Source organism: Lethenteron reissneri, unplaced genomic scaffold (assembly GCF_015708825.2).
Source record: "Lethenteron reissneri isolate LAM-NWPU_2019-01 unplaced genomic scaffold, ASM1570882v1 scaffold_1639, whole genome shotgun sequence".
Lineage (NCBI taxonomy): Eukaryota > Metazoa > Chordata > Hyperoartia > Petromyzontiformes > Petromyzontidae > Lethenteron > Lethenteron reissneri.
Window position 1 is genome coordinate 5,730,290 of NW_026891376.1, and position 25,176 is coordinate 5,755,465.

General features: G+C 45.2%; 1 protein-coding gene across 1 annotated transcript; it reads right to left on the reverse strand.

The window, feature by feature from the left end:
• Positions 1-186: 186 nt before the first annotated feature.
• Positions 187-24,493, reverse strand: LOC133362987 (zinc finger protein ZFP2-like). Its single transcript, XM_061581969.1, has 3 exons — positions 24,367-24,493; positions 22,942-23,025; positions 187-1,663 (listed from the first exon to the last, which is right to left on the reverse strand). Exons 1-3 carry the CDS (start codon positions 24,376-24,378, stop codon positions 953-955), a joined length of 807 nt encoding a protein of 268 aa, XP_061437953.1. The 5' UTR covers positions 24,379-24,493; the 3' UTR covers positions 187-952.
• Between the last annotated feature and the right edge of the window lie 683 nt (positions 24,494-25,176).

Below are 25,176 nucleotides of genomic sequence, written 5' to 3' on the forward strand. Positions count from 1 at the left end.
CGGTTCAGATAATCGTCACTGCGATTTTCTGGAAATAAAATGTGCTTTGACAACATTTGAAAGTCCCTAATATTCTTAGAGCAATATTATTATTTCTTAAAAGAACACCTAATATAAATGTTATAAAAATGCTGAAAAGTAAAAATTTCACAATAACATTTAGGAAAACGCAGTTAAAGCACAAAATAGATGGTAGGGACTTTATTTGTACACTCTAACATTGAATGTATAGACTCAGTCACTGAACATGTAATCAACAAAATGTCATAACATGTTATAAAAAAGACACCCGTATACTATTTTGCAAATCGACAATAATTCACTACTCCACTTCAGTTACAAAATATGCAGGCCGTCGCAAAACGTACGGTATTCACACAACGCGTGTCTCGCTGTAACGCGGTTCCTCCATACAGGAACACTTTTCGCACAACGCGCAACACGCACCGTTTTATATGCTGAACGTTACAACGCGGAACCCGCACCGTTATGACGCGGAATGCGTAGTTATAATGCAGAATGCGCACTGTTAGAGCGAATTTTCTCAGTGGTCGATGACAAACTACTTTCTTGAGCTGAGCGGTACAGCGTGGAACGATACAGTAATGCAGTGATGGCATACCCTCACTTATTTGTCCCACCATCTCCCTGTGTTGGGTGCGTAGTACATCGTATCTCGCCAAATGTTATGGTTACATTATTAATGGGGAAATTGTTTTCGCATGCATTTTTCAATTCATGTGGCAATTTTCAGGAATGCATCTACTACGAGTGCATTAAATTAGGACTTTATTGTACAACTTGGGACAAAGTAGCAGCTTCTTTGTCCAAAGTTGCTGGTTACACATCTAGCCGGGTTCTCCACTTCATACCTGCTGGTCGCTCCAACTCTGCTTTGCTCAGAAGTCCACCCACACCTCCAGATCCATCAACTGCTTGGGGTTGCCTCATTCTACAAATTCTGCTCTTCCTTCACGCTGCCTCCAACGATGTGAAAGACAGGTTTTGGAATCGAATCTTCGCCTTCACATTTCACGTTCACTTCTTCACAGTTAACCTCCAATTCCTCACATTTCACCTTCACTTCTACATATTCCACCTTCACTCCTGGCCACATATCAAAGCTGGGAGTATCTCCTGGTTCTTGTTTAATAATAGACAGGTTCATTGCAAAACTTTGACTTTCACTTATTGACTTCACATTCCCCTTCTTGTGTATCTTCTCGTGCCTGCTTCGGGCTCCTGACCGGGTAAATGCTTTCCCACACACAGTACACTTGAAGGGCTTTGTTCCCGTGTGTATTCTCTGATGCTCTTCAAGATGTGACGACCGTATGAACGAATGCCCGCATGCAGTGCATTTGAAGGGCTTCTCTCCCGTGTGTGTTTTCCGGTGTCTGTGAAGATGTGGCGAATGCGCAAATGCCTTCCAACACACCAGGCACTTGAAGGGCTTCTCGCCCGTGTGCGCCCTCTGATGAATCTGAAGCGTTCCCGACTGTGCAAATGCCTCTCCGCACAGAGTGCACTTGAAGGGCTTCTCTCCAGTGTGTGTTCTTTTGTGATTCTTCATGTTACCAGTTCGATCCGTGCTGTACGGACACTGGCCGCATTGGTACCTCTTAGTACCGGGCTGTGTCACGTTTCTCGACTCCATCCGTTTCTGCAGATATACATATTACACACAATTTATATGTATTGTTTACAAAATACTGTTTACAAAAATACTGTTAATTTATACGGGACCCTTTTTGTGAGTATCAAGATGATGAAAAAGAATAGGCTTTACCCTTTGCGCCAGTCACCTTTTGGTGTTGTTCTCTGGTCTAACACTGGTGATGAGACAAGGCCATGAATGAGGCTGTTTCTTGTGCAGGTCAATCAGTTTCACAGACAATGCATACATTAATATCAAAACATGATTTTCATGTTTTACCACACTCATGATGTATGCTTAATGCAGACTTGATGCTTTCCAATAATGAGTGTATCTGATGTTTGAACATTTTAACACCTCCTGTGTTATTTCCAGAACGGGTAAAGCCTATTCATTACCCATCATACCGGTATAATTAGCACGTAGTAGCCAATTGGCACATTTTGTTCACGTGGCAAACCTTACTAATTGGCTGTGTCGGGGGGTGGTGGGTTAACAACACATTTATATTTACACGATCTAACCCCAAAACCTTTATTATGAATATTGGTCGTGAAAACCTACCTCTTCCCAAAATCAATTGACAAAAACGGCAAGTTCTGGCTTAACGCGTGGCATTCACACAACGCGTTTTCGGTTCTTCCATTAGGAATACATTTTTTCACAACGAGGAATGTGCACCGTTATAACGCTCACCATTTTAACGTGGATCGTGCACCGTAATAACACACACCTTCTTGGTTCTTTCGGTAAAGTCACGTAGAAGGGAAATAATAAAATAATAAAAATAAAACATAATAAAATAAAAATTCTCACGACGTTTTGGCCACAACACAAGCAGCCGTCCTCAGATGAAGAAACAGAGCTGTCGGAAAGATAGCGTCCTAATGAACACCGCCAAGCTTGGCAACAAAACGACATGTCTCGGACTGCATCCGTGAACATAAAGCAGACTTGAAATACGGTAGAACGAACACCTCAGCCGTGGCAGACCATTGTTATAATTCAGTGGGCTCACATGACATTGACTTCTCCAAGACGGAGGTTCTCTGCAAGCCATCTGGCTACCATGAGAGATTCGTTCATGAGGCCATCCACATATACAAACACAGAGACAATTTCAACCGAGAAGATGGACTCTGGCTCAGCAATCATTGGAAGGACGTGATAAACCATTTCGGGTCTTGACTGATTTTGTTCACGTTTTCTCCTCACGAAATGGATTCTATGCTCCGCTGCAAGTCTCCTGCTACCACTCTCCCATTGACATATTTCGTTGCTTCCTCTTAGTACCTGTCACGCGAAGGTCAATGAGATGGTGTTTCACAGATTGTATAATAATAAATAGTATAACAGTGTAATTTAACACGTAGGCTTTCGCGACCAATATTATTCATAATCAACGTTTTTGGGTTAAGATCGCGTTATTTATAAATGTGTCGTAACCCTCCACCACCCGACACGGCCAATCAGTAAAAAAGTGTCAGGTTGACAAAAAACAAATAGTTCACTGATTTAGCCCACAGGTGTGTTGAAGTGTGAAACCACAACATTTACAATTTGAGTACGACGTTTCGCTGGTAATTGCATCCAGCATCATCGGGCAATTCGCCAGAATGGTGAGGCTCTGCTGTCTCCCGTTCTTATATAGAGCAGCAGCAGGGTGACGTCATCATTAACTCATTAACTCATCAGGTGCAAAGATTCGAGGGGGGAGTTATTGTAATTATATACTAGATTAGTAATCAGGCTATTGTTACGATGCGAGTTGTAGATTAGTAATCATTTGGAATGTGTTTTATTGTGATTATGCTACATTAGTAATCAGTTAGTGTTTGTTTCCCTTATAAGGAATTGTAATGTATCGTATTTAATAATACGCTTCCAGGCCGCACTAAGCCTATAGCTGTCTGAGCGATTAAAGTTATTTCTGTTTCTCTCAATTTCAATCGATTCTCTAATTAGTCTTTGCCAGTAGTAACTTGTTTTACACAACACTTCAACGTTGTCAAAATCAATTTAGTGTCCCTGTTGGCATGCATGTTCTGCCACTGCCGACAGTTGTGTTTGTGATAGTTTAATATTTCTCTTGTGTTCTTTTAGTCTTACACTAATGTTACGCCCTGTCTGTCCAATATAGCATCTGCCACATACACAATTAATCCGATATACACCTTCTGTTGATAATTTAGGTAATTCGTCTTTAGTGCACGTTACTAGTTGTTGAATTTTGTGTACTGTACCAAATCTTACTGTAATGTTTTGCTTTTGCAAAACACGGGCTAATTTGTCAGTTACTCCTGAGATAAATGGTATTTTTATTGTTTTAATAATCTGATCGCTTTCAGCAGTGTTGCTTTGCGATCGTGATTTGGCATTTAGTGCTCTGTTAATTTGAGCATTATTGTAGCCAATCTGTCTTAGTGCTTCTGTAATGCGGGCATAAATGGGCGGGGCGGATATGACGATCCAAGAGGGAGGAGTCAGGGTGACGTGGGGGAGAAGTTATAGCGGGGAGACAGGAAGCTATCTGGGTGAGTCGGGGGAGTGAAGGGTGGTGAACACGTTGGGTGGTCGCCGTGCCTCAGCCTGGTGGCTGAGGGGCTCATGACGGCGCCAGCCAGCGGGGTGGAAGAGAGAGTGGAGGATTGAGGTTGGAGATGGCGAGATAGCCACAGAGGCCACGAAGGGCTGAGGTAGGAAGTGGCGAGATAGCCACAGAGGCCACGAAGGGCTGAGGTAGGAAGTGGCGAGATAGCCACAGAGGCCACGAAGGGCTGAGGTAGGAAATGGCGAGATAGCCATAGAGGCCACGAAGGGCTGACGTTGGGAGGTGGCGAGATCGCCACGCACGGAGGAACAGGGAGCAGAGATGGAGCTGCTGTGGGAGCAGCCAGAGGGCTGCACCAAGAGCCTGCAGCGGAGCTGCAGGAGCGTGGAAGGCTACGGGAGCGAAGGCAGATGTGGGGCTGCCAGGGAGAGAGTCTCAGGAGGAGTGCCGTGTGGGAAGGAGAACGCGAACCCCAAATAAAGGACACGGAGACAGGAAGAAGTGTCTGAGTCCTTTTATTACACTGGAGTCAGAAGTGAAACGGCATCTCAAAACAACTGAGAGAAAGAAGAAAAAAAAAGAATATTCCTGCTACATCATCCGACGACGACGACCTTCCTCAGACAGTGGACCTGCCTGCGATGGAAGAGGAGATCCGTTCTGGAACGAGTACGGGTCCGGGTGAGCAAGGTGTCGCCGCGTCGGTGGACCTGTCTGTGCCGGAGGACGCCAACTTACGATGGAGACAGATGGCGATGCAAATGGGGACCTTGAAAATCGTGCTGGCGCAACTGTGTGAGTTCACCACGCCGAGGACGACGTCGGGGAGGCCCGGTGGTGATCCGCAGGCCTCTGCCTTTCCTGCGCTGCCAGCGCCATTGCCACGTGGCACGAAGACGCCATCTTGGGCGTGGCAGGGGAAAAACGGCGGGAAGCCGCCATCTTGTCTTCACCGCGGCGGGAGGACGCCGCCATCTTCAACATCGCGGCGGAGAGGCAGCCTTGCGCTGCCATCTGGAGGTGCCGCGGGGTGAGCAGCCTGCTGTGAGCTGCTGTTTTTCGAGGGGGTGCTGCGAGGAGAAGACGCCGATGCTGCAGCTGCTGGGGCGGGAGCTTCCCGTCCTGGCTCGGGTGCGTGACAACGGAGCCGTCAAGTCGCCGAACGAGTTCTGCGAGGCGTCTCAAGTTGCCACCCTGCCGTCCTCTTCTTGCTGCAGCCCCGGGCGAGTCATAACGATACGCACCCGGCCTTAACACACACCTCACTCATCTTTCGAGGGCCGGGGGGCTATTTTGGGTTTCTCTTATGACTCGATTGTGCGGAGCGCGGTTCGGACTGTGTGTATGTGTGTGTAATAACGATGAACGCGCTATCTGCTTGTTGCTTGGTGTCAATATAAGTGTGTGCGTGTGTTGAGAATGGACGGAGAGTCTGCTGTAATTGCTGAGTGTCAAATTGTGTGTGTGCGCTGCTGCGTGGAGTTGTTATCTTGATGGTGAAGTTAATTATTAACTTGGGAGCGTCGGGTATCTTGCGCTGTATTATTTGTGGGTTACCTTGTGCGATGGGCTTAATTGGAAAAAAAAAATATGTATTTTTTTTTCGGTGTATTGTGCTGCGAGGTGCTGTGTGCGATGCGATTGTTGCAAGAGAGAGAATAATTGTGTTGTTGCTGCAAAGTTACGACAGAATTAATGGTGTGTTGGTTGCCTGCAGATCTGCTTGCTATTGTGCTTAAATGTACGCGTGTGAGCGCGATATGCTGATTGCATGTGCTGTTATACCGTTCTGTATGGTTATGGGGTGCGATGCAGTGGTTGACTATTGGAATTGAGATTGTTATTATATTGTGCGTACCTGTTGGAAATTGGTAACAAATTCGAGGGGGACCCAAATATTTGGTTGTATGGTTGTTGTGCACACGAGATTGCGTGTATATTATAGAGGGGGACCCTAAAATTTGGTTGTATGGGTGTTGTGCACACGAGATTGCGTGTATATTATAGAGGGGGACCCAAAAATTTGGTTGTATGGGTGTTGTGCACACGAGATTGCGTGTATATTATAGGGGTAATTGAGCTTTTTGAAAATGAGGGTGCGCGATGACGCCGTTGTGGGTGGCTTAGATGTTAATGCTAATGGGATCGTAAATGGGCGCCAAGTGGCGTCGTGTATTGGTTGATTGCATGCAGCCACGAGTTGCTTTGTGAGTTGGGTTGTGTAACTAATGTGGTTGGTAAAATATTGGTTAAAAATTCCCCGATATGACTGCTGCGCGCAGCAAGCTGGGGCTGTGCGTCTATCGTTGTTGGGGTTGTTACAATAAGACGGGGGATGCATTTTGTGACCCCCAGCATAGGGAAGCTGGGGTGCACGAATGGAGAAAACTGGCCACGTGTTCGCACGTTGGGCCGCCATTTTGCGCGCACGCGGGGTATGGCGACGATGCACTTTGCGGAAAGGGCCGCCATTTTGAGTGCGCGCGAGATATTGCGCGAACGTGCTGGGCGAAGGGGGACGCCATTTTTGAGCGCGCGGGAAAAACCGGGGTGGGGCAAATATTCCATCTGTTATGCCTGCCATTGTTGATTGGGTGATGCACGAGTTGTGGTCACATCGGCCTATGGCTGATGGCTGACCTGACAGCCCGGAGGCGAAACCTCCGTGGTATGTCTTAAACTAATGGGCCATGTGCTCATATGGCTCAGGGAGTCATGGTTCAGTTGTGCGGTGGCAGACTGAACCTGGTGTGCCGGGGGCTCACGGGATCTGGGTTAGGGTGTTATTGTCTCTATAAGAGAACATTGCCCCGTGGGGGGAGTACAGGGGATCTGGCATTGCTGGGGGATGAACCTTCCCTGGGCTATAAAGCATCGGACTATACGAGGCTGGTGTGTGTCCATCTCTGATGGGATAGTAAGGGAGGAGCGTGGCCGAGTTGCTGCTCATCCCCGAAATTGCACTAGCTGAGAGTATGGTCAGTGGATGTTGCTGTGGGTTGACGACCACGGTGGGGGTTAGGGCGAGTTAAACGTTACCGCTGGGGAGCGTGGCTCTCTCCACGCGAGGGTGTGCGATTAGGTGTTTTGTTGGGTTGCTGAGAGTGACCGTGGGTACATGCTGTGTACGTGCGATGTCTGTGCTGGTCCTCAAGGGAGGACTGCTGGTGGGCAAGAGCAGGAAATGTTGTTGTTGTTGTTGTCATGTGTAAATAATATTGTTGTTAAAATGTAAATACTGGGGCATCCATTGCGTTATTTTGGGTATTTATGGGGAGTTTTTTTAAGCGGGCCGGATTTACATCATCTCCACTACCCTGAGGCCGGGTGGCTGTCGTGTACGACATGCGGATGTGCGTTGTTGTGCTGTGCCTCAGGGGATTGGATTCTCCTTCTCGTCACAGATTCTTCAGCTCCCGTCGCACTGGGTGTTACCTGGTGTGCTAGCTGGATGAGGACTTGAAGGAGCAATTGAGCGCCGTTCGTCGTTCTGCTCTACCATTTGCTCTTTGACGTTGGACTTGAGCCGAGCGGATGGAACTGCAACATGGACACGCACTAAAACATCACATTTCTGGGTTGTGCGCGTTGGCCGTTCTTGCGTGTCAGTTGCCGTTGTTGTTCATTGTGCCATTCTTATTCTTGTTGTTGTTGCGCGGAGGACAGGCCGGTGTTCTGTTCCAGTTCCTGATACCTCCCCTTTCGTTGCTTGTGTTGTTGTTGTTATAATCTCCGTTGTGTCTGGGGGACTCCTGATTGTGATGCCTTCGCCCGCATTATTTTGTTCTGTTTCAGCCGAGGACGGCTGGGATTTTCTCTACGGGGGAGGGTAGTGTAATGCGGGCGTAAATGGGCGGGGCGAATATGACGATCCGAGAGGGAGGAGTCAGGGTGACGTGGGGGAGAAGTTATAGCGGGGAGACAGGAAGCTATCTGGGTGAGTCGGGGGAGTGAAGGGTGGTGAACACGTTGGGTGGTCGCCGTGCCTCAGCCTGGTGGCTGAGGGGCTCATGACGGCGCCAGCCAGCGGGGTGGAAGAGAGAGTGGAGGATTGAGGTTGGAGATGGCGAGATAGCCACAGAGGCCACGAAGGGCTGAGGTAGGAAGTGGCGAGATAGCCACAGAGGCCACGAAGGGCTGAGGTAGGAAGTGGCGAGATAGCCACAGAGGCCACGAAGGGCTGAGGTAGGAAATGGCGAGATAGCCATAGAGGCCACGAAGGGCTGACGTTGGGAGGTGGCGAGATCGCCACGCACGGAGGAACAGGGAGCAGCGATGGAGCTGCTGTGGGAGCAGCCAGAGGGCTGCACCAAGAGCCTGCAGCGGAGCTGCAGGAGCGTGGAAGGCTACGGGAGCGAAGGCAGATGTGGGGCTGCCAGGGAGAGAGTCTCAGGAGGAGTGCCGTGTGGGAAGGAGAACGCGAACCCCAAATAAAGGACACGGAGACAGGAAGAAGTGTCTGAGTCCTTTTATTACACTTCTTTAACATGTTTAATCTCTCTCACTAGACTGTCACCATCTGACACTGTTTTAGCCCGATGTATGAGCGTCTTGATAAGAGAGGATTTCTGAGCTGGGTGATGATGCGAATCTGCATTCAGATAGGCATCAGTGTGCGTTTGCTTTTTGTAAACGCTGTGTGTTATTTTACCATTTAGGCCATGCCCAAGTAAAATATCCAGGAACGGGAGTGTGTTATTCACCTCCATTTCCATGGTGAACTGAATGGCCGGGTTTTGTGCATTGAGATGATTTAGAAAATCGTTAAGTGTATCATTACCATGTGGCCAGACAACCAAAGTGTCATCCACATATCTAAACCAAAAGGATGGTTTTAATGTGCTCGAGGCAAGTGCTCTGGTTTCAAAGTTTTCCATGTACAAATTTGCTGAGCAATTCCTAATTAAGCCAAGGGCTTCAAAACCACCTAGACTGTATGGGCTACCAAAGATCCATAAAATCGGCATCCCTTTACGACCCATAGTTAGTACAATTGGCTCTGCCACATATAAATTAGCAAAATATGTAACTAAACAAATACAGCCTTACATCGGTAGGACATCATCATTCATAAGAAATTCAGAACATCTTGTGAATATGATCAAAGATATTAAACTTAACCCTAATGATATTTTGGTGAGTTTTGATGTGATTTCGCTATTCACTAAGGTTCCAGTGAGCGAGTCGCTTAAATTACTTGATACACTGGTAAAGAATACAGGTTTACCAAAAGATATTCCGAAACTCGCAGACCATTGTTTAAATAACACTTACTTCTTATGGAGAGGCGAATTCTTTAAACAAAGGGAGGGAGCAGCAATGGGCTCTCCTTTATCTCCTGCTATAGCAAATTTGTACGTGGAAAACTTTGAAACCAGAGCACTTGCCTCGAGCACATTACAACCATCCTTTTGGTTTAGATATGTGGATGACACTTTGGTTGTCTGGCCACATGGTAAAGATACACTTAACGATTTTCTAAATCATCTCAATGCACAAAACCCGGCCATTCAGTTCACCATGGAAATGGAGGTGAATAACACTCCCGTTCCTGGATATTTTACTCGGGCATGGCCTAAATGGTAAAATAACACACAGCGTTTACAGAAAGCAAATGCACACTGATGCCTATCTGAATGCAGATTCGCATCATCACCCAGCTCAGAAATCCTCTCTTATCAAGACGCTCATACATCGGGCTAAAACAGTGTCAGATGGTGAAAGTCTAGTGAGAGAGATTAAACATGTTAAAGAAGCACTAAGACAGAATGGCTACAATAATGCTCAAATTAACAGAGCACTAAATGCCAAATCACGATCGCGAAGCAACACTGCTGAAAGCGATCAGATTATTAAAACAATAAAAATACCATTTATCTCAGGAGTAACTGACAAATTAGCCCGTGTTTTGCAAAAGCAAAACATTACAGTAAGATTTGGTACAGTACACAAAATTCAACAACTAGTAACGTGCACTAAAGACGAATTACCTAAATTATCAACAGAAGGTGTATATCGGATTAATTGTGTATGTGGCAGATGCTATATTGGACAGACAGGGTGTAACGTTAGTGTAAGACTAAAAGAACACCAGAGAAATATTAAACTATCACAAACACAACTGTCGGCAGTGGCAGAACATGCATGCCAACAGGGACACTCAATTGATTTTGACAACGTTGAAGTGTTGTGTAAAACTAGTTACTACTGGCAAAGACTAATTAGAGAATCGATTGAAATTGAGAGAAACAGAAATAACTTTAATCGCTCAGACAGCTACAGGCTTAGTGCGGCCTGGAAGCGTATTATTAAATAAGATACATTACAATTCCTTATAAGGGAAACAAACACTAACTGATTACTAATGTAGCATAATCACAATAAAACACATTCCAAATGATTACTAATCTACAACTCGCATCGTAACAATAGCCTGATTACTAATCTAGTATATGATTACAATAACTCCCCCCTCGAATCTTTGCACCTGATGAGTTAATGATGACGTCACCCTGCTGCTGCTCTATATAAGAACGGGAGACACAGCAGAGCCTCACCATTGTGGCGAATTGCCCGATGATGCTGGATGCAATTACCAGCGAAACGTCGTACTCAAATTGTAAATGTTGTGGTTTCACACTTCAACATACCGGTGGGCTAAAGCAGTGAACTATTTGTCTTTTGTCAACGTGACACTTTTTTACTGATTGGCCGTGTCGGGTGGTGGAGGGTTACGACACATTTATAAATAACGCGAACTAAACCCAAAAACGTTGATTATGAATAACAGTGTAATGTCTAATATAATGTATAAGGTAATATATAGTATCGTAATTGTACAGTGAATATACAGCAGTGTGGTATACAGTAGGGTGTATAGAATAATACATAGTGCAATATTACAATGTATAGTCTAAGGCAGGGGTCCTCAAACTACGGCCCGCGGGCCACATGCGGCCCGCCGAGGACATTTATCCGGCCCGCCGGGTGTTTTTGCCGCCGCTGCCTGTCTGTTACTTTTTTTCTGCATGAGAAGGACGGTCATTGGTGGAAGAGTGAGAGGGGGCGGAGTTCCCCCCAATCAGACTGCATTGATGGGCAGTGCAGTCTGTATGTATCTGTGTGGGCAAAGTTATTGCTGGTATATTGTTTTTGTAGCGCTGTATATATATATTGGTATTTTACTAATAGCAATTTTGACTCCCTAGGAAACAATGATGTCAAGAAAGAGAAAAATTTACTCGGAGTGTAGGATATTCAAAGAACAGTGGACTTATGATTACTTTTTCATGCAGTACAAGGAAAGAGCTGTGTGTCTGATATGCCAGAATATAGTGTCTGTGTTCAAAGAATACAATTTACGTCGACACTATGAAACTCAACATAAAGATAAATATGATTGTTTGGTCGGAGAAGTGAGAAAAGATAAAATATTAAAACTGAAAAACACATTAACAACTCAGCAAAATACTTTTGTGAAGCAGAAGCAGCTAAATGTCATCACTGCGAGCAAGTTTTCAAGTTGCCAAGCTAATAGCGTGCACTGGCAGACCATTCGTGGAGGGAGAATTTGTTAAAGAATGCTTTCTTTCTGTTGCCAAAGAGATGTGTCCAGAGAAGGTCGATTTATTTAGTACAGTGAGTCTTTCAGGACCTACAATTACACGGAGGATTGAAGAAATGGGAGACAATTTGCATCAGCATTTGCAAAACTCCACAAACAAACTTTCCTATTTTCCGTTGGCACTCGACGAAAGCAATGATGTTCGTGATTCTGCACAACTTCTAATTTTTATTCGTGGGACGAATGACGATTTCGAAGTCACAGAAGAGCTTGCTGCACTGCAAAGCATCAAAAGAACAACTACAGGAGAGGATATCTATGAAAAGGTTTGCCAAACTGTGAATGGTTTGGAGCTGAACTGGGCTAAACTAGCCAGTGTGACAACTGATGGTGCTCCTAGCATGGTGGGGTCTAAGAAAGGAGTAATTGCTCGCATTAACCAAGAGATGGACAAACATAACCATTCTCATCCAATAGCCATACACTGCCTCATCCACCAACAAGCGCTGTGTAGTAAATCACTGAAGTGGGACTGTTATGAAAATTGTGGTATCTTGTGTTAACTTCATTAGAGCTCATGCACAAAACCACAGACAATTTCAGGAATTTCTGTCTGAGCTAAATGTTGACTATGAAGATGTTCTGTACCACACAGAAGTCCGTTGGCTGAGTCGAGGGAGAGTTATGAAACGTTTATATGACTTACTTCCACAGATTACAGCTTTTCTGCTTTCAAAAAACAAAGAAGTACCAGAGCTCAATGATGCAGAATGGAAATGGCACCTTGCCTTTCTGACAGATGTAACAGAGCTACTCAACAGTTTCAATGTGCAACTTCAAGGAAAGGGGAAGCTCATCTGTGATATGCAATCACATGTCAAAGCATTTGAAGTAAAATTAGGCCTCCTCATCAAACAAGTGAAGGAGGAAAACTTCTGCCATCTCCCCACAACTCAAAATCTGTTAGCAGAAAAACCATTGGTTGCATTCCCAAACAAAACATGTGTGGATTTATTGGAAAAATTGCAAAAGGAGTTCCAATTTAGATTTAAAGAGCTTCATCTCCATGAACAGGACATACAGCTTTTCCGTAACCCATTTTCTATTGACATTGAAAATGTGGATACAATTTACCAAATGGAACTGGCTGAACTGCAGAATTGTGACTCTCTGAAAGACGCATTCAAGTCAAGCAGCCTTCATAATTTCTATGCATCTCTCCCCTCTGAGACATATCCTCATCGCAGGAACCATGCACTCAAAATGGCAACCATCTTTGGCAGCACTTATGTCTGTGAACAGACTTGTACCAGAATGAAACATTTGAAATCTCCAACCAGATCTAGACTAACGGATACACATCTTGCATCACTTGTTACGACTAGCAGTGACAAATATGGATCCGGACATTGACCATCTCATTAGCCAAAAGCAGGCCCATAGTTCCCATTGAAATACTGGAAAGTTTGTTGATTTAACTTTACTTGTTCTTCATTTTAAATATTGTATTTGTTCCCGTTTTGTTTCTTCACTTCAAAATAAGATATATGCAGTGTGCATAGAAATTTGTTCATAGTTTTTTTTTAACTATAGTCCGGCCCTCCAACGGTCTGAGGGACAGTGAACTGGCCCCCTGTTTAAAAAGTTTGAGGACCCCTGGTCTAAGGTATAGTAACGCAGTGTATATTTCAATGTTGGGTTTGTCTATGGCAGTGTATAATACGGGGTATATCCGTGTGATGTAAGAAAAAAGTTTGGCTGGAGGCATATTATTATTATTATGTTTTCGAACATAGAGGTGTAATGTATGACTTACTGTTAGTAGCTCAGCTTATTGGAGAGTATATTGAGTATATTGATTACATTGATGTATGTTATATTTTATTTTTTTATCGGTTCACTATATGGTAGTCATATAGTGTAGCGTATACCCAATTACTTAATGTTAATAGCTCAGCTTATTTGAGAGTATATTGAGCACATTGATTATATTGATATAGTTTATATCTAGTTTTTTCACATAGGTGTATTAGATGGTAGTAGGGCATTTGCAGTTCTTTAGAAACTCCTCCTTTTATGCCCACACAAGGCACGGGCTTGATACGCGGTGGTTTGGCTGCTGCAGCTCCTTACGATTAAAATGTCCCTCCCTTTTATTACTGCTAATCCTACTTCCTCCCTTTATCACTGTTAATCCTACATAATACACTAGCATAATATGACTTTGAGACCCCCCCCCACCACCTACACATTCCACAAGGAGTGGCTAATCCCATATCTGCATTTTCCATCAATTTGCTTAATTCCGGTGTTGATATGTAAACTCCTTTGTCAAGGCGCTCTCCTGCCCCCGACCCAGCTTAAATATACGCTGCAAAGCTTGACGGTGTTCATTGGGATGCTGCTTTTCCAACAGCTCTGTTTCTTCACCTGAGGACGGCTGCTTGTGTTGTGGCCGAAACGTCGTGAGAATTTGTATTTTATTATGTTTTATTTTTATTATTTATTATTTCCCTTCTACGTGACTTTACCAAAAGAACCAAGAAGATGAATCCCTGCAGTCACGAAAGCTTTAAATCGAAATATAACACACACCGTTATAATGCTGTCTTTGAGCAGTTCCCAACAAACTACTTTCTTGGGCTGCGTGGCTGAGTGGTAGCATTCCTGTCAGTGGATTGTCCAAGAATAGTAGCATCTGAGAATTTTACACTTTTTTGATCAGATTTTAAAACTCACCTCCGATTCTAGAAAACCTAGTTCATAATTATTAAGTTGTCACACATACGTGGGAACACCTGACAATCACCTATGTGAACTCAGGGATGACACATAGCAAAATACAATAAACCCGCTGCCCCACCAAGCAGATACAAGGCAAAGGGGACAATAATATTCCTTGACCACTGTATATTAATATTGTAAACATAATTGTATTAAATTATAAATTTGATGACAGGATATACCACTACATGACAATGCAGCCCAGGGTCAAAAGGTTTTAATATTATTATTTTTCATGATCTATTAACAATCACTATCATCACAAAATATGTCAAGATCTGGGTTAAGCATGTGAACCTTGATGATAATGGAATTATGACAGCTCATGTTGAAGTGCATAAGAATCTTTCAGAACAAAATATAAACAGCAAGCCCTCGCCAACCGCGGGGGTTAGGTTCAAAGAAAAGGCCGCAGTAGGCAAATCCGTGGTTGGTAAAGTACAGGGCCTATGGGAAATAGGGGGTAAGGGAACCACGACCGCGGTCAGACTCGTCATATCTCAACTAACTTGTCTGTTTATTAACTAAACACCAAATAAAATACAGCACATTACACAATAACATAATAAAATATAAACATTACATTAAATTTACATACCTTTAATATTAACGATTATGACAATGAGATGATGGGGGAAGGAGTGGTTAGGAGGGGTTCAGCCCACTATCTTCTTCCGGTTCATCAATGACAGATCAGTGGACAGGGGTACGTGTACATCACCTGAACGGAATCAGAAGAAAAACTGAAATAAAATAATTATCTGTACGTCTTCCGAGCTGAAGAGACTCCCACAAGGCGTGTCAGAGTTTGGCAGCAGCTATCATAGAGTGCGGTCGTGTTGCTACAGTTCTGTGCGGTGAGTACAATGTATTTACAAACAACGGCGCTAGGCCAATAAAAATATATAACGCTAACCGCTTGCGCGTTACGAGATTCAGCGGTGAACGGGACCTACTCTGCAACTTGGAATGGGTTAAGGGAGTGCAGTTGCGATGCGAGGCGGGCTATGTATGTGCTGCCAGAATTACAGTACGGACAGCTGATAAGCTACGCAGCGCCATGGATGGCCACGGATAGCACTGGTGAATGGAGGAAAACTGTGGCCATGCAACATTTGTAAATGGGTGTTGCAGACCCATGTCTACCTGCGGATACTCACATTTCCAAACCGCAGTTGGTAAATTAGTACAAAAATAATTAACCATGTATGCTTGACTCTGTGGTTGGCAAGTCCTCGCTTGGCAAGAGATTGCTGTATATATTTTAATTATGCTAATTCTCCACGACCAAAAACAATGCCTTCAAGGGTGTATAACCAGAGCCACGCCCAACAACCTTTGTCTCCCAAGTGGCGATCTTTACATGACACACCAGGTAATAATTTTAAGGCTGGATCAACCTGGGGGAGAACCAGAATGAGTTTAGATAACCACCACTGTATTGATCATGAGTGGGAATCGAACTCAGAAAAGCAGGCAAACGAGGAGAGAGGATAAAACATGAACACCCATAGAGGAAGGGAGGCTGTTTTCACACCTAAACACATATACAATAAAAACAGTGGGATAAGCTAGCTTTTATGAGTTTATAGACTTCACAAGGGTAATCAACTAACCTATCTATTTTTATTTTACCAGACAAGGCCCACTGAGCTATATAGCTCTTTTCAGAAGTGACCTAGCTACAATTGATAGTTTAACAATGTGGCTCATTATGTGATAATGTATAGCAGCCAAATACTGAAAATGCATGTTTCTAAATGTGGAGGAAAAAAACGAAGGACCTGGAGAAAATCCAAATGACCACAGGGAGACCATGCAAACTCCAAATATACAGGTGTCAGGGTCGGGATCGAACCCCCGACCTCCTGTATACCAGGTGAGGTAGTTAACATCTCACCACCATGGCTATGTTCACAAAAATAATTTTGAGATTCCCTCCAAAAAGAGGAAGTATGGCAGAATTTACATCAGGCACCAGGATGTCTGGAGAGCAAGAACCAGAGATGAACTAAAGCTGACCCGATGGATGCACCACAGGTGTGAAAGTGGGAGGAATTTCGGGTTTTGATGTGGCCTATGAATTGATGAAATAAGGTAAAAATTCCAATAAAAACAACATACAGAATCTTACATATATATTAATGTTGAACTTCTTTCGCACTGTATGTAGACAACCATGCTAATCGGAGGTGCGGTGAAAGGGCAACAAACTAAACACAGAAAGCAGTTATAAAGAAATAAGTTTTCAATCTAGTTCGAAAAAAAATATCGGAAGGAAGATCGCTCCAGACGGCCAAAGAAGCGCATCTGAAAGCGCGCGATGTGGTAACCGTCTTTGTTCGATGGTAAGCCAAAAGCCGCTGTGAGGATCACCGGAGTCCACTTGATGGTTTATGCTTCTTGACGACAAAAAAATCAGTCTTGCAATAGCAATAGCTCCGGGTAACCCTTCAAACTAGCTAAAGAAGACTCCAAAGTGTTCCTGGAAGTAGGCAACATTTAAAAATAATTTATTTACATTTTTAGTTTCTTGCAGAGTTGTTTTGCGATATAAGTTACGTGTATTCAAGGAAAATTCTTGATATGCACTCCTAGTGGCCTTATACAGTTTTGCCTCATTCAGAAATTCTGAGTATAAAACTATTCGCTGAGAAAAGGAATCTTATATATAAAAGTCTCCGCGCGCTTGCGGGTGATTTGGCTCTCGGACGGTGGGCTATATGTTGAAAAAATTGCTGGGCGGCACGCCCTAAGCCCCACGGTGGGAATAGCCAATTTCATTTTCCCATCCCTAAACTTTAAAGTAGTTTAATGAACACATTTGTGCCGTTTCTATTATTAATTATTTACTTATTGCTCGACATCGACCGTACCAACTGACGCCAATTGCGTGGCGGGGGGGGGGCGGACCCTGCCAAGTCATGCGCGTTCGCTCAAGCTCACGGGGGACATTTCCTTTTACGCGTTTTACAGCCAACACATACACACATGATGCTGCGGATATTTCTTCACAGTGTCATGTCCTCTTCGCCCCCCCCCCCCCCAACACGATGTGTCCAGTTTATACTACAGACTCCCTAGATTATAATATGTTACTGCTTACATACCATTATTCTTGCATGGGCGTGGGATGCTGGGGGGGGGGGGGTAGCGGCCCAGCCCCTAGCCTGGCAACGTGCCAACTCCGCCGCCTCGCCAATGTAGGCCAGGAGGGGGGCTACGCATGGCACAAGGCCTCAACACGCCTATGGTAAGTACAAATTTCCAAGCTTCTTACACTAACAAATCAAGTCCAATGTTTCCTATTATTAAACACATTAGTTGACAAACATTACTATAATAATGTTTGTGTGCAGAAAATAACTCACGTTGATTGCTTACTATTATCAAACAAATACGTTGGGAGATATTACAATAATAATGTTTGTGTGCACAAAACTCTTTATTTTTAGGTTGCCAAATGTTCCCTTTTTTTGCTGCGCTTTTATCACGCTGCGACGGTCTGCCAGTGTCATCTGGCCATGTACGTCCATGTGTATGTGTTAGTCCACATGTGTATGTAAGTCTATACACGTGTGTGTCACTCGATGTGTGTGTAAGTCAATGCGTTTGTGTGAGTCCATATGTGTGTGTTCAACCATGTCTATGTATCTCAAGTAGATGTCTGTGTGTCACATGTGTATGTGTGTAGGGCTGTGTGTGTGTCAGTCTATCTATGTGTGTCTAAGTCCATGTGTGTGTCTTAGTCCATATGTCTGTGAGTAAGTACATATGTGTGTTTACGTCAATGTGTGTGCGAGTCCACATATCTGTGTGAGTCGCTGTATGTGTGTACGTCGATATATGTCTGTGTAACTCCATGTGTGTATATCTCAAGTGGATGTCTATGTGTGACAGTCTGTATGTGTGTGTACGGCAATGTGTGTGTCACTCTATGTATGTATGTTTGTGAGTCGCTGTATGTGTGTACGTCCATGTGTGTGTAACTCCATGTGTGTGTATCTCAAGTGGATGTCTATGTGTGTGTGACTCCATATGTGTGTGTGTCTGAGTCCATGTGTGTGTGTGTTAGTTGCTGTGTGTGCATGCCTCCATGTTAGTCAGTGTAAGTCCATTTCTTTGCGTGTCTGTAGGCCCATGTGTACGTCTTAGTCCATGTGTGTGCTTTATTGACCTGCTCAAGGCCTATGATACCATCAGTAGCTTTGGCCTCTGGGATGTTCTTCCTGCTTTCCGAGTCCCTCACCCACTGCTCACCATCCTTAAGGACCTTCATGATGGTGAGCGGCCCCGCGTCAAACTACGTGGCCGTGAGCCAGAGCCATTCCCTGTACACCTTGGGGTGCAACAGGGATGTCCTCTGGCTCCCACATTATTTTACATATATTTGGACCACATAGTTCGTGAAGCCTTCAATGGCTGTACCGCTAGAATTTCCATCTGGTACAGATACAATGGGAGGCTGATCGATGCACGGGTGCGCTCAAGGGATGGCTCTGTATTGCTTAAACATGTTATGTATGCCGATGATCTGCTAATTGCTGCTCACTCGGAGGAGGAGTTCGAGGTGCTGCTGCTGAACCTGGAGCTTGCCACCAAGAGGTGGGGCCTTACCATCAGCCCCACCAAAACTAAGCACCTGCCTGGGTATTTTCTACCATCGAACACTCCACCCCCACAACTCCCAATTGGTGATGGGGCAGTTGTGGAGACAGTGGAGAGTTTTCCATACCTTGCCAGTGTGCTAATGACCGGCTCCGGTTTAACAGCAGAGGTCTCACTCCGAATCAGTCGAGCCACATTATCTTTTTATTGGTTGCGTAAAACTGTGTGGAAGCTACCTGGTCTATCACTCCGCACGAAGCTTCAGGTCTTCTCAGCCACGGTCATTCCCTCCCTTCTCTACGCTTGCGCCCCCCTAATGGAACATATTCGCCGGTTAGAAACATCTAGGATGGCCTGCCTACGATCCATCCTGGATTTAACCAGGCTGCATTGTGTGAGGAGCTCACAAATCCTTGAAAGATGTGGACAAAGTCCCATCGGTGAGCTCCTCCGCCAGGTAAGGCTGCGTTGCCTGAGTCATGTAGCCCGCATGGCCAGACACCGCATGCCTAAACATCTTTTGTTCAGCCGGATCTAGAGGGCTAAACGGCCTGGCACAGGCTAGAGAAGAGATGGAGTGATGTGGTACAGGAGGACGTGGAGCTGAGTCGACTTGCCGATGACGGGTACCAGCGGTGTCAAGATCGGTCTCTGTGGAGGAGCCTCCTGAAGGACGCTATTGGGCAGTTGGAGGCAGTCGCCCTCCAACAACAACGGAGGGCGGAGGAGCGACGCTCACAACAACGAGCGGAGCGTCGGGTGGCTAAAGCACAGCAAGTTGCCACAGTAGGGGGCACAGGTGGTGCATCAGCCAGTTGTCTCAGTCAGTCGACCTGTGCCATCTGGGTCTGCCCCGTGACCTCCTGCCAGCGGGCATTCGACACTTTACATGGCCTCAAGGTGCACATAGCCTGGCACAAGCGTTGTGGTGACGTCACCGCCACTTACTGGCGAATGGCGGTTGTTGTTGTTCAGTCTATGTATGTATGTGTGAGTCGATATGTGTGCGTAACTCTATGTGTGTGTGTCAGTCGATTTGTGTGTGCAACTACATGTGTGTCTGCCTTTTTCGCCCGGGCAACGCCGGGAACTCACCGCTAGTGTTCTATATAATACTGTACTCAGGTAACAAGTGACAGAAAATTGTTGGAAAGACGACTGTTGTGGTATGAAGCAACTTCCCTGAGCATATATTTGAGGTACACACCAATATTGAGTGGGCATGGAAACATTGTACAAGCTATAGGCTGGAAGAGTTCGCTTGTTGTCCAGTCAACCTGACTGACATTGTATGAGGTGTGAAGAGGCTTGGATTGTGGCTCAAGCTGCAGATCAAGCCGAAGCGCAGACAAACCGTGAACAGAGAGAAGACAGAAGATGAACACTGACTCTTCCACTCATTCACCAGGTAACTGCCATGCTTATAGTTGGCGACGCCACCTCGTGCAAAAAGCACGCAAGAACTGTGGATGTTAACTTCCTCTCCCGGTATGCAGGACGTTCGGGGTTCGATCCCGACCCTGCCACCTGTATATTTGGAGTTTGCCTATTCCCCCCCATGGAGGCGTGTAGTTTTTCTCCGGGTTCATCTATTTTTCCCTAGCGTATTTTCCCGCATATAACCCACGGGGTATACCACTTTTACAAACAAAACAAGACCCTGCGGGGTATATGGAGGTGCGGGCTATCCCACAAATATTTTACACGTGTGACATGTCATGACTCGGTTAATTTTTTCATGGTAGGACTATCCACTATGCAACACTTACCTTTGACTAAAGCACTGCTGAATAAACTACTCACGCTAAAATTGCACATGTTATGGCGTTTTTAATTAATTGTTTATACAATTAAACGACACTGTTTGAAGTGCGCGGCACTGTTTACCGGCGACGGGAGAGTTGGAGGGAGAGAGAGGTGGGGGTTGGGGGGTGGGGTAGCTGGGGGAGAGAGAGGTGGGGGTTGAGGGGTGGGGCAGCTGGGGGAGAGAGAGGGGGGGGGTTGGGGGGTGGGGCAGCTGGGGGAGAGAGAGGTGGGGGTTGGGGGGTGGGGCAGCTGGGGGAGAGAGGTGGGGGTTGGGGTAGCTGGGGGAGAGAGAGGTGGGGGTTGGGGGGTGGGGCAGCTGGGGGAGAGAGAGTTGGGGGTTGGGGGGTGGGGCAGCTGGGGGAGAGAGAGGTGGGGGTTGGGGGGTGGGGCAGCTGGGGGAGAGAGAGGTGGGGGTTGGGGGGTGGGGCAGCTGGGGGAGAGAGATGGAATTAAGCTGCGGTAACGACGTTAAATATATGAATGCATATGGAGGTGAGAGCTATCTGAATTTTTTTTACACAAAACGCTATTTTTGCGGGGTATATGCGTCTGCGGGTTATATGCGTATGCGGGCTATATGCGGGAAATACGGTAGATCATTTGTAATATTTTGCTGCTGTGGATTTCCACATGATAAGCGACTTCATTTAGTTATCATTTATGGCCAGATTACTTCTGAAAAAGCTAATCGCTCAGTAGGCCTGTCCTAGTAGGATAAAACAAATCTTGATTTGAAGCTTTCGTGACTGCAGGAATCCATACTCTTTGGTTCTTTCGGTAAAGTCACGTAGTTAGAAATTAAATAAAACACAATGTTTCAATCGCAACAGAAGCGGTCGTCATCAGGCAAAGGAGTCAGCCTCTAAAGGCAAACTGTTTATAAGGGTTTGGGGATCGGCGTAGCCCAAGTGTACCAACAGCACCAGAAGCACGGGCGGTGCATGAGTGCCAATGCGGCAACAATGCCAATGCAGCAACAATGCCAATGCAGCAACAATGCCAATGCAGCAACAATGTATTGGTGCATTCCGAAAAGAATACCGGCTGTCAGCCAACTAAGTCCACTGACGAAAGAGCTGAAAACCCACCTACGCACGTGTTAAATCTCGCAGCCCCTATTGGAATACACTCCAAACCCTACAAACTGATGACAGCCCTTCCTCTCAATAGGGCACATCCTGGGTGACTGAAAATGTGACCAATTGCAACCTGGTAACTGACCCAATTAGTGAAGTCTCAGGGTTCAACCTACCACAGAAAATTTGGACAACCCTCAACCACTTGAAGACAGGCCAGGGGAGATGTGGCCACCTGCTCCACAAGTGGAACACGAGGAGCATCCCAAATTGTGGCTGGCCACCCAAGTCAGATAATCGCCCACGTATTCAACTCCTTTAACTCCAGCCCTGAAAGATTCATTCCCGGTGGCATCAGAAGAATTCACTCTGCCTCACCAGAAGCTGCTGAATGTATTGAAAACCTCAACAAAATAAAACTGCTTCCCCAGCCATACGAAGACGCTCAATGAGCTTTACTTGGATTAATTATTCTGAACCTCTATAGCTTCTATTCTGCATACATTTCTTAATTATTCTCGTTTTTTTATACAACCATAATAGTTTAGCTTTTCAAATTCATCTGTTAAACATAATCTTGCATTTGGTGTTGAAAATCGGCAGGAATTTAAGTAATTATGCAATTTGTACTCGTATATTTGATTTACTTTTATTTATTTTAGTGACTTAACTCCTTTTCTATACTTTGCCCTCCTTGTGTTGCTTGTATTGTTTGTTGTTCATGTAACTTTCTGACCCCTCAGTCCCTTACTGGACATCTGTGAAGAACTCCATAGCTCATTGGATTACTTCTCCTTCAGTTGCTAAATAGAGATCTTCATTGAATGCGTTACACATGAAATAACTGTTGTGTGGTAGCATTTGAAATATGAGTTTAGAGTCGGAGATCACTCACCTCGCGGGGATTTTGTGACGATGGCCTCTGATATAGCGGGATGTGCTGTTGCTGCTGTTCCTGTGAAAACGCAGCTGGAAAACTCTGCACGCAACACACAAATAAATAACTCAGGAAAATAATGTAAAAGTTTTACTTTTAAAGAAAACGAAATTTCTAAACTCAAAAGGTTTCACCTTTGACATCTCCTCTGTCAAGTACCTAGGGATAAGATATTATTTATACACCTCCGATTAGCACGCTTGGCTACGTACGGTGCGAAAGAAGTTCAACATACATACAACAAACGTAAAAGATAAGAACTGCTCGCCACCAGGCGGCGATGAAGTCACCACAGAGCCTGTGGCAGGCTAGGTGCACATTGAGGCCACATGGGTTGATTGATGAGTGAGATGACTGGCAAATGCACCTACTGTTTCCCCTACTCTGTCAACTTTCTGCATTTCATCCACTAAGCGTTCCGCTCATTGTTGTGAGCGTCACTTTCTGTGCTCCGCTGTTGTTGGAGGACAAGTGCCCAATAGAGCCACTTTAAAATATATTTTATTTCACTCATAACCACGATGGAAGCACCCAAACACAGCTAGTTCCTGCTTAACAAGGGGACTGTGTTCATGAAAATTGCCACGTAAAGTGAATTCATGTTAAGCGGGGGGAGTAATTTTCCCCAAATAACGGTAAAGGTGGGTGTGGCGTTTCAACCCGGGATTTTATTATTGGTTTTATTTGACATGTTTCTTTTCAAATGTGTTGTGTTTATGTAGTATTTATATAAATGTGCTATGTGTTATTTATTTCGTCTGAAACAGATGCTGTCTTTCCGACAGACCTGTTCTTCACCTGAGGACGGCTGCTTGCGTTGTGGCCGAAACGTCGTGAGAATTATTTAATGTTTTATTTTTATTATTTTATTATTTCCCTTCTACGTGACTTTACCGAAAGAACCAAGAAGATGAATCCCTGCAGTCACGAAAGCTTTAAATCGAAATTTTAAATTAGATTCTTAGCTCAATCAACTTCACTCGGGAAACACACTTAAGAACACAGCTGCAAGATCAACCCCCCCTCTTGCAAAAAACCAGGCAATGCCCTGATGAAAAAGAGACGTATCAAGGCTCTCCTCGGCGACTTAAAGCTATCAGTTAGGCTGTGGATAAATTAGACGGAAAAAAAATCAGAGAGTATCGATCATTGCAGTTACGAAAACTTAAGATTAAGATCTAGATTTTTTTTTAATCAGTGAAGAGCAGCAGGCCAGCCTACACGACTAGGCCCAGCGTTGTAGCGTGTTCACGCTAACCCAGACTGTTGCTTCTAAATTGATATGCCTACGAAAGAAGCCAGAAGCGAGGCTTTCCCCAATAAACAAACTTAATAATAACAACAACAATAATAATCACAAGCGGCGCCGTGTAAACATCGCACCTGAGATCGCATGTGGCGATCAGAGCCGCGGCGTTGACGACTTCACTTCCGGGGTCTTCTCGTGACGTCTCGCGGTGACGCAACGGGTCCCTGGTGACGTCAGGAGCGGGGGGGGGAACAAAGACAAGTTTCATTTCAAATGTCATCTACCAGATACTCGCGGTGAGTACCCGGCTTCGCCCGGGACTTGGCTTCGCCCGGGACTTGGCTTCGCCCGGGACTTGGATCCACCACACCCGGCCGCCTTTGTCTCCCCCAGTGGCGATGTTCACACCACACCAGTTACTTGTAGTGTAGTGGTTTGCGTGCTGCGCTACGAACCCGGCGACCCGAGTTCGATTCCCGCTCACGGCCAACACCGGTCACGATTATTTGAACCGGTCCTGGGCCTCCCCTAGGTCGACTCAGCCTCAAACGAGTAACTTGTGTGGTGTGAACATGGCCACTGGGGAGACAAAGGCGTATGGTGAGTGAGTCAGTGGTAGTTGTGAGTGAGTATGCACCTATAACGGTCACAACACGGCACACAAAAGGGTGGATGGGCACCACGCACGGACGACCGCCGTTGTCTCCCACACCCCCCACTCCTCTCTAACCTGCCCCCCCCGCCCTCTCCTCTTATCTCCTACCCCCACCTCTCACCCATCTCTTCTCTCCCCCTTCCTATTCTCTTGGGTCTTTCGGTTAAATCACGTAGATAGAAAAATTATTATTAAAAAAAACTAAGTGAATAAAAATAGAACCAGTCTACTTTAGTGGTTTTATTTTTATTCACTTAATTTTTTTCATGATTCTTTTTTTTATCTTCGT

Excerpts from the sequence above, each read along its gene's own strand:
- LOC133362987 (XM_061581969.1), bottom strand. Across the intron at positions 1,664-22,941 it reads CGTCACAAAATCCCCGCGAG|AAACGGATGGAGTCGAGAAA; the intron begins GTGAGTGATCTC and ends GTATATCTGCAG.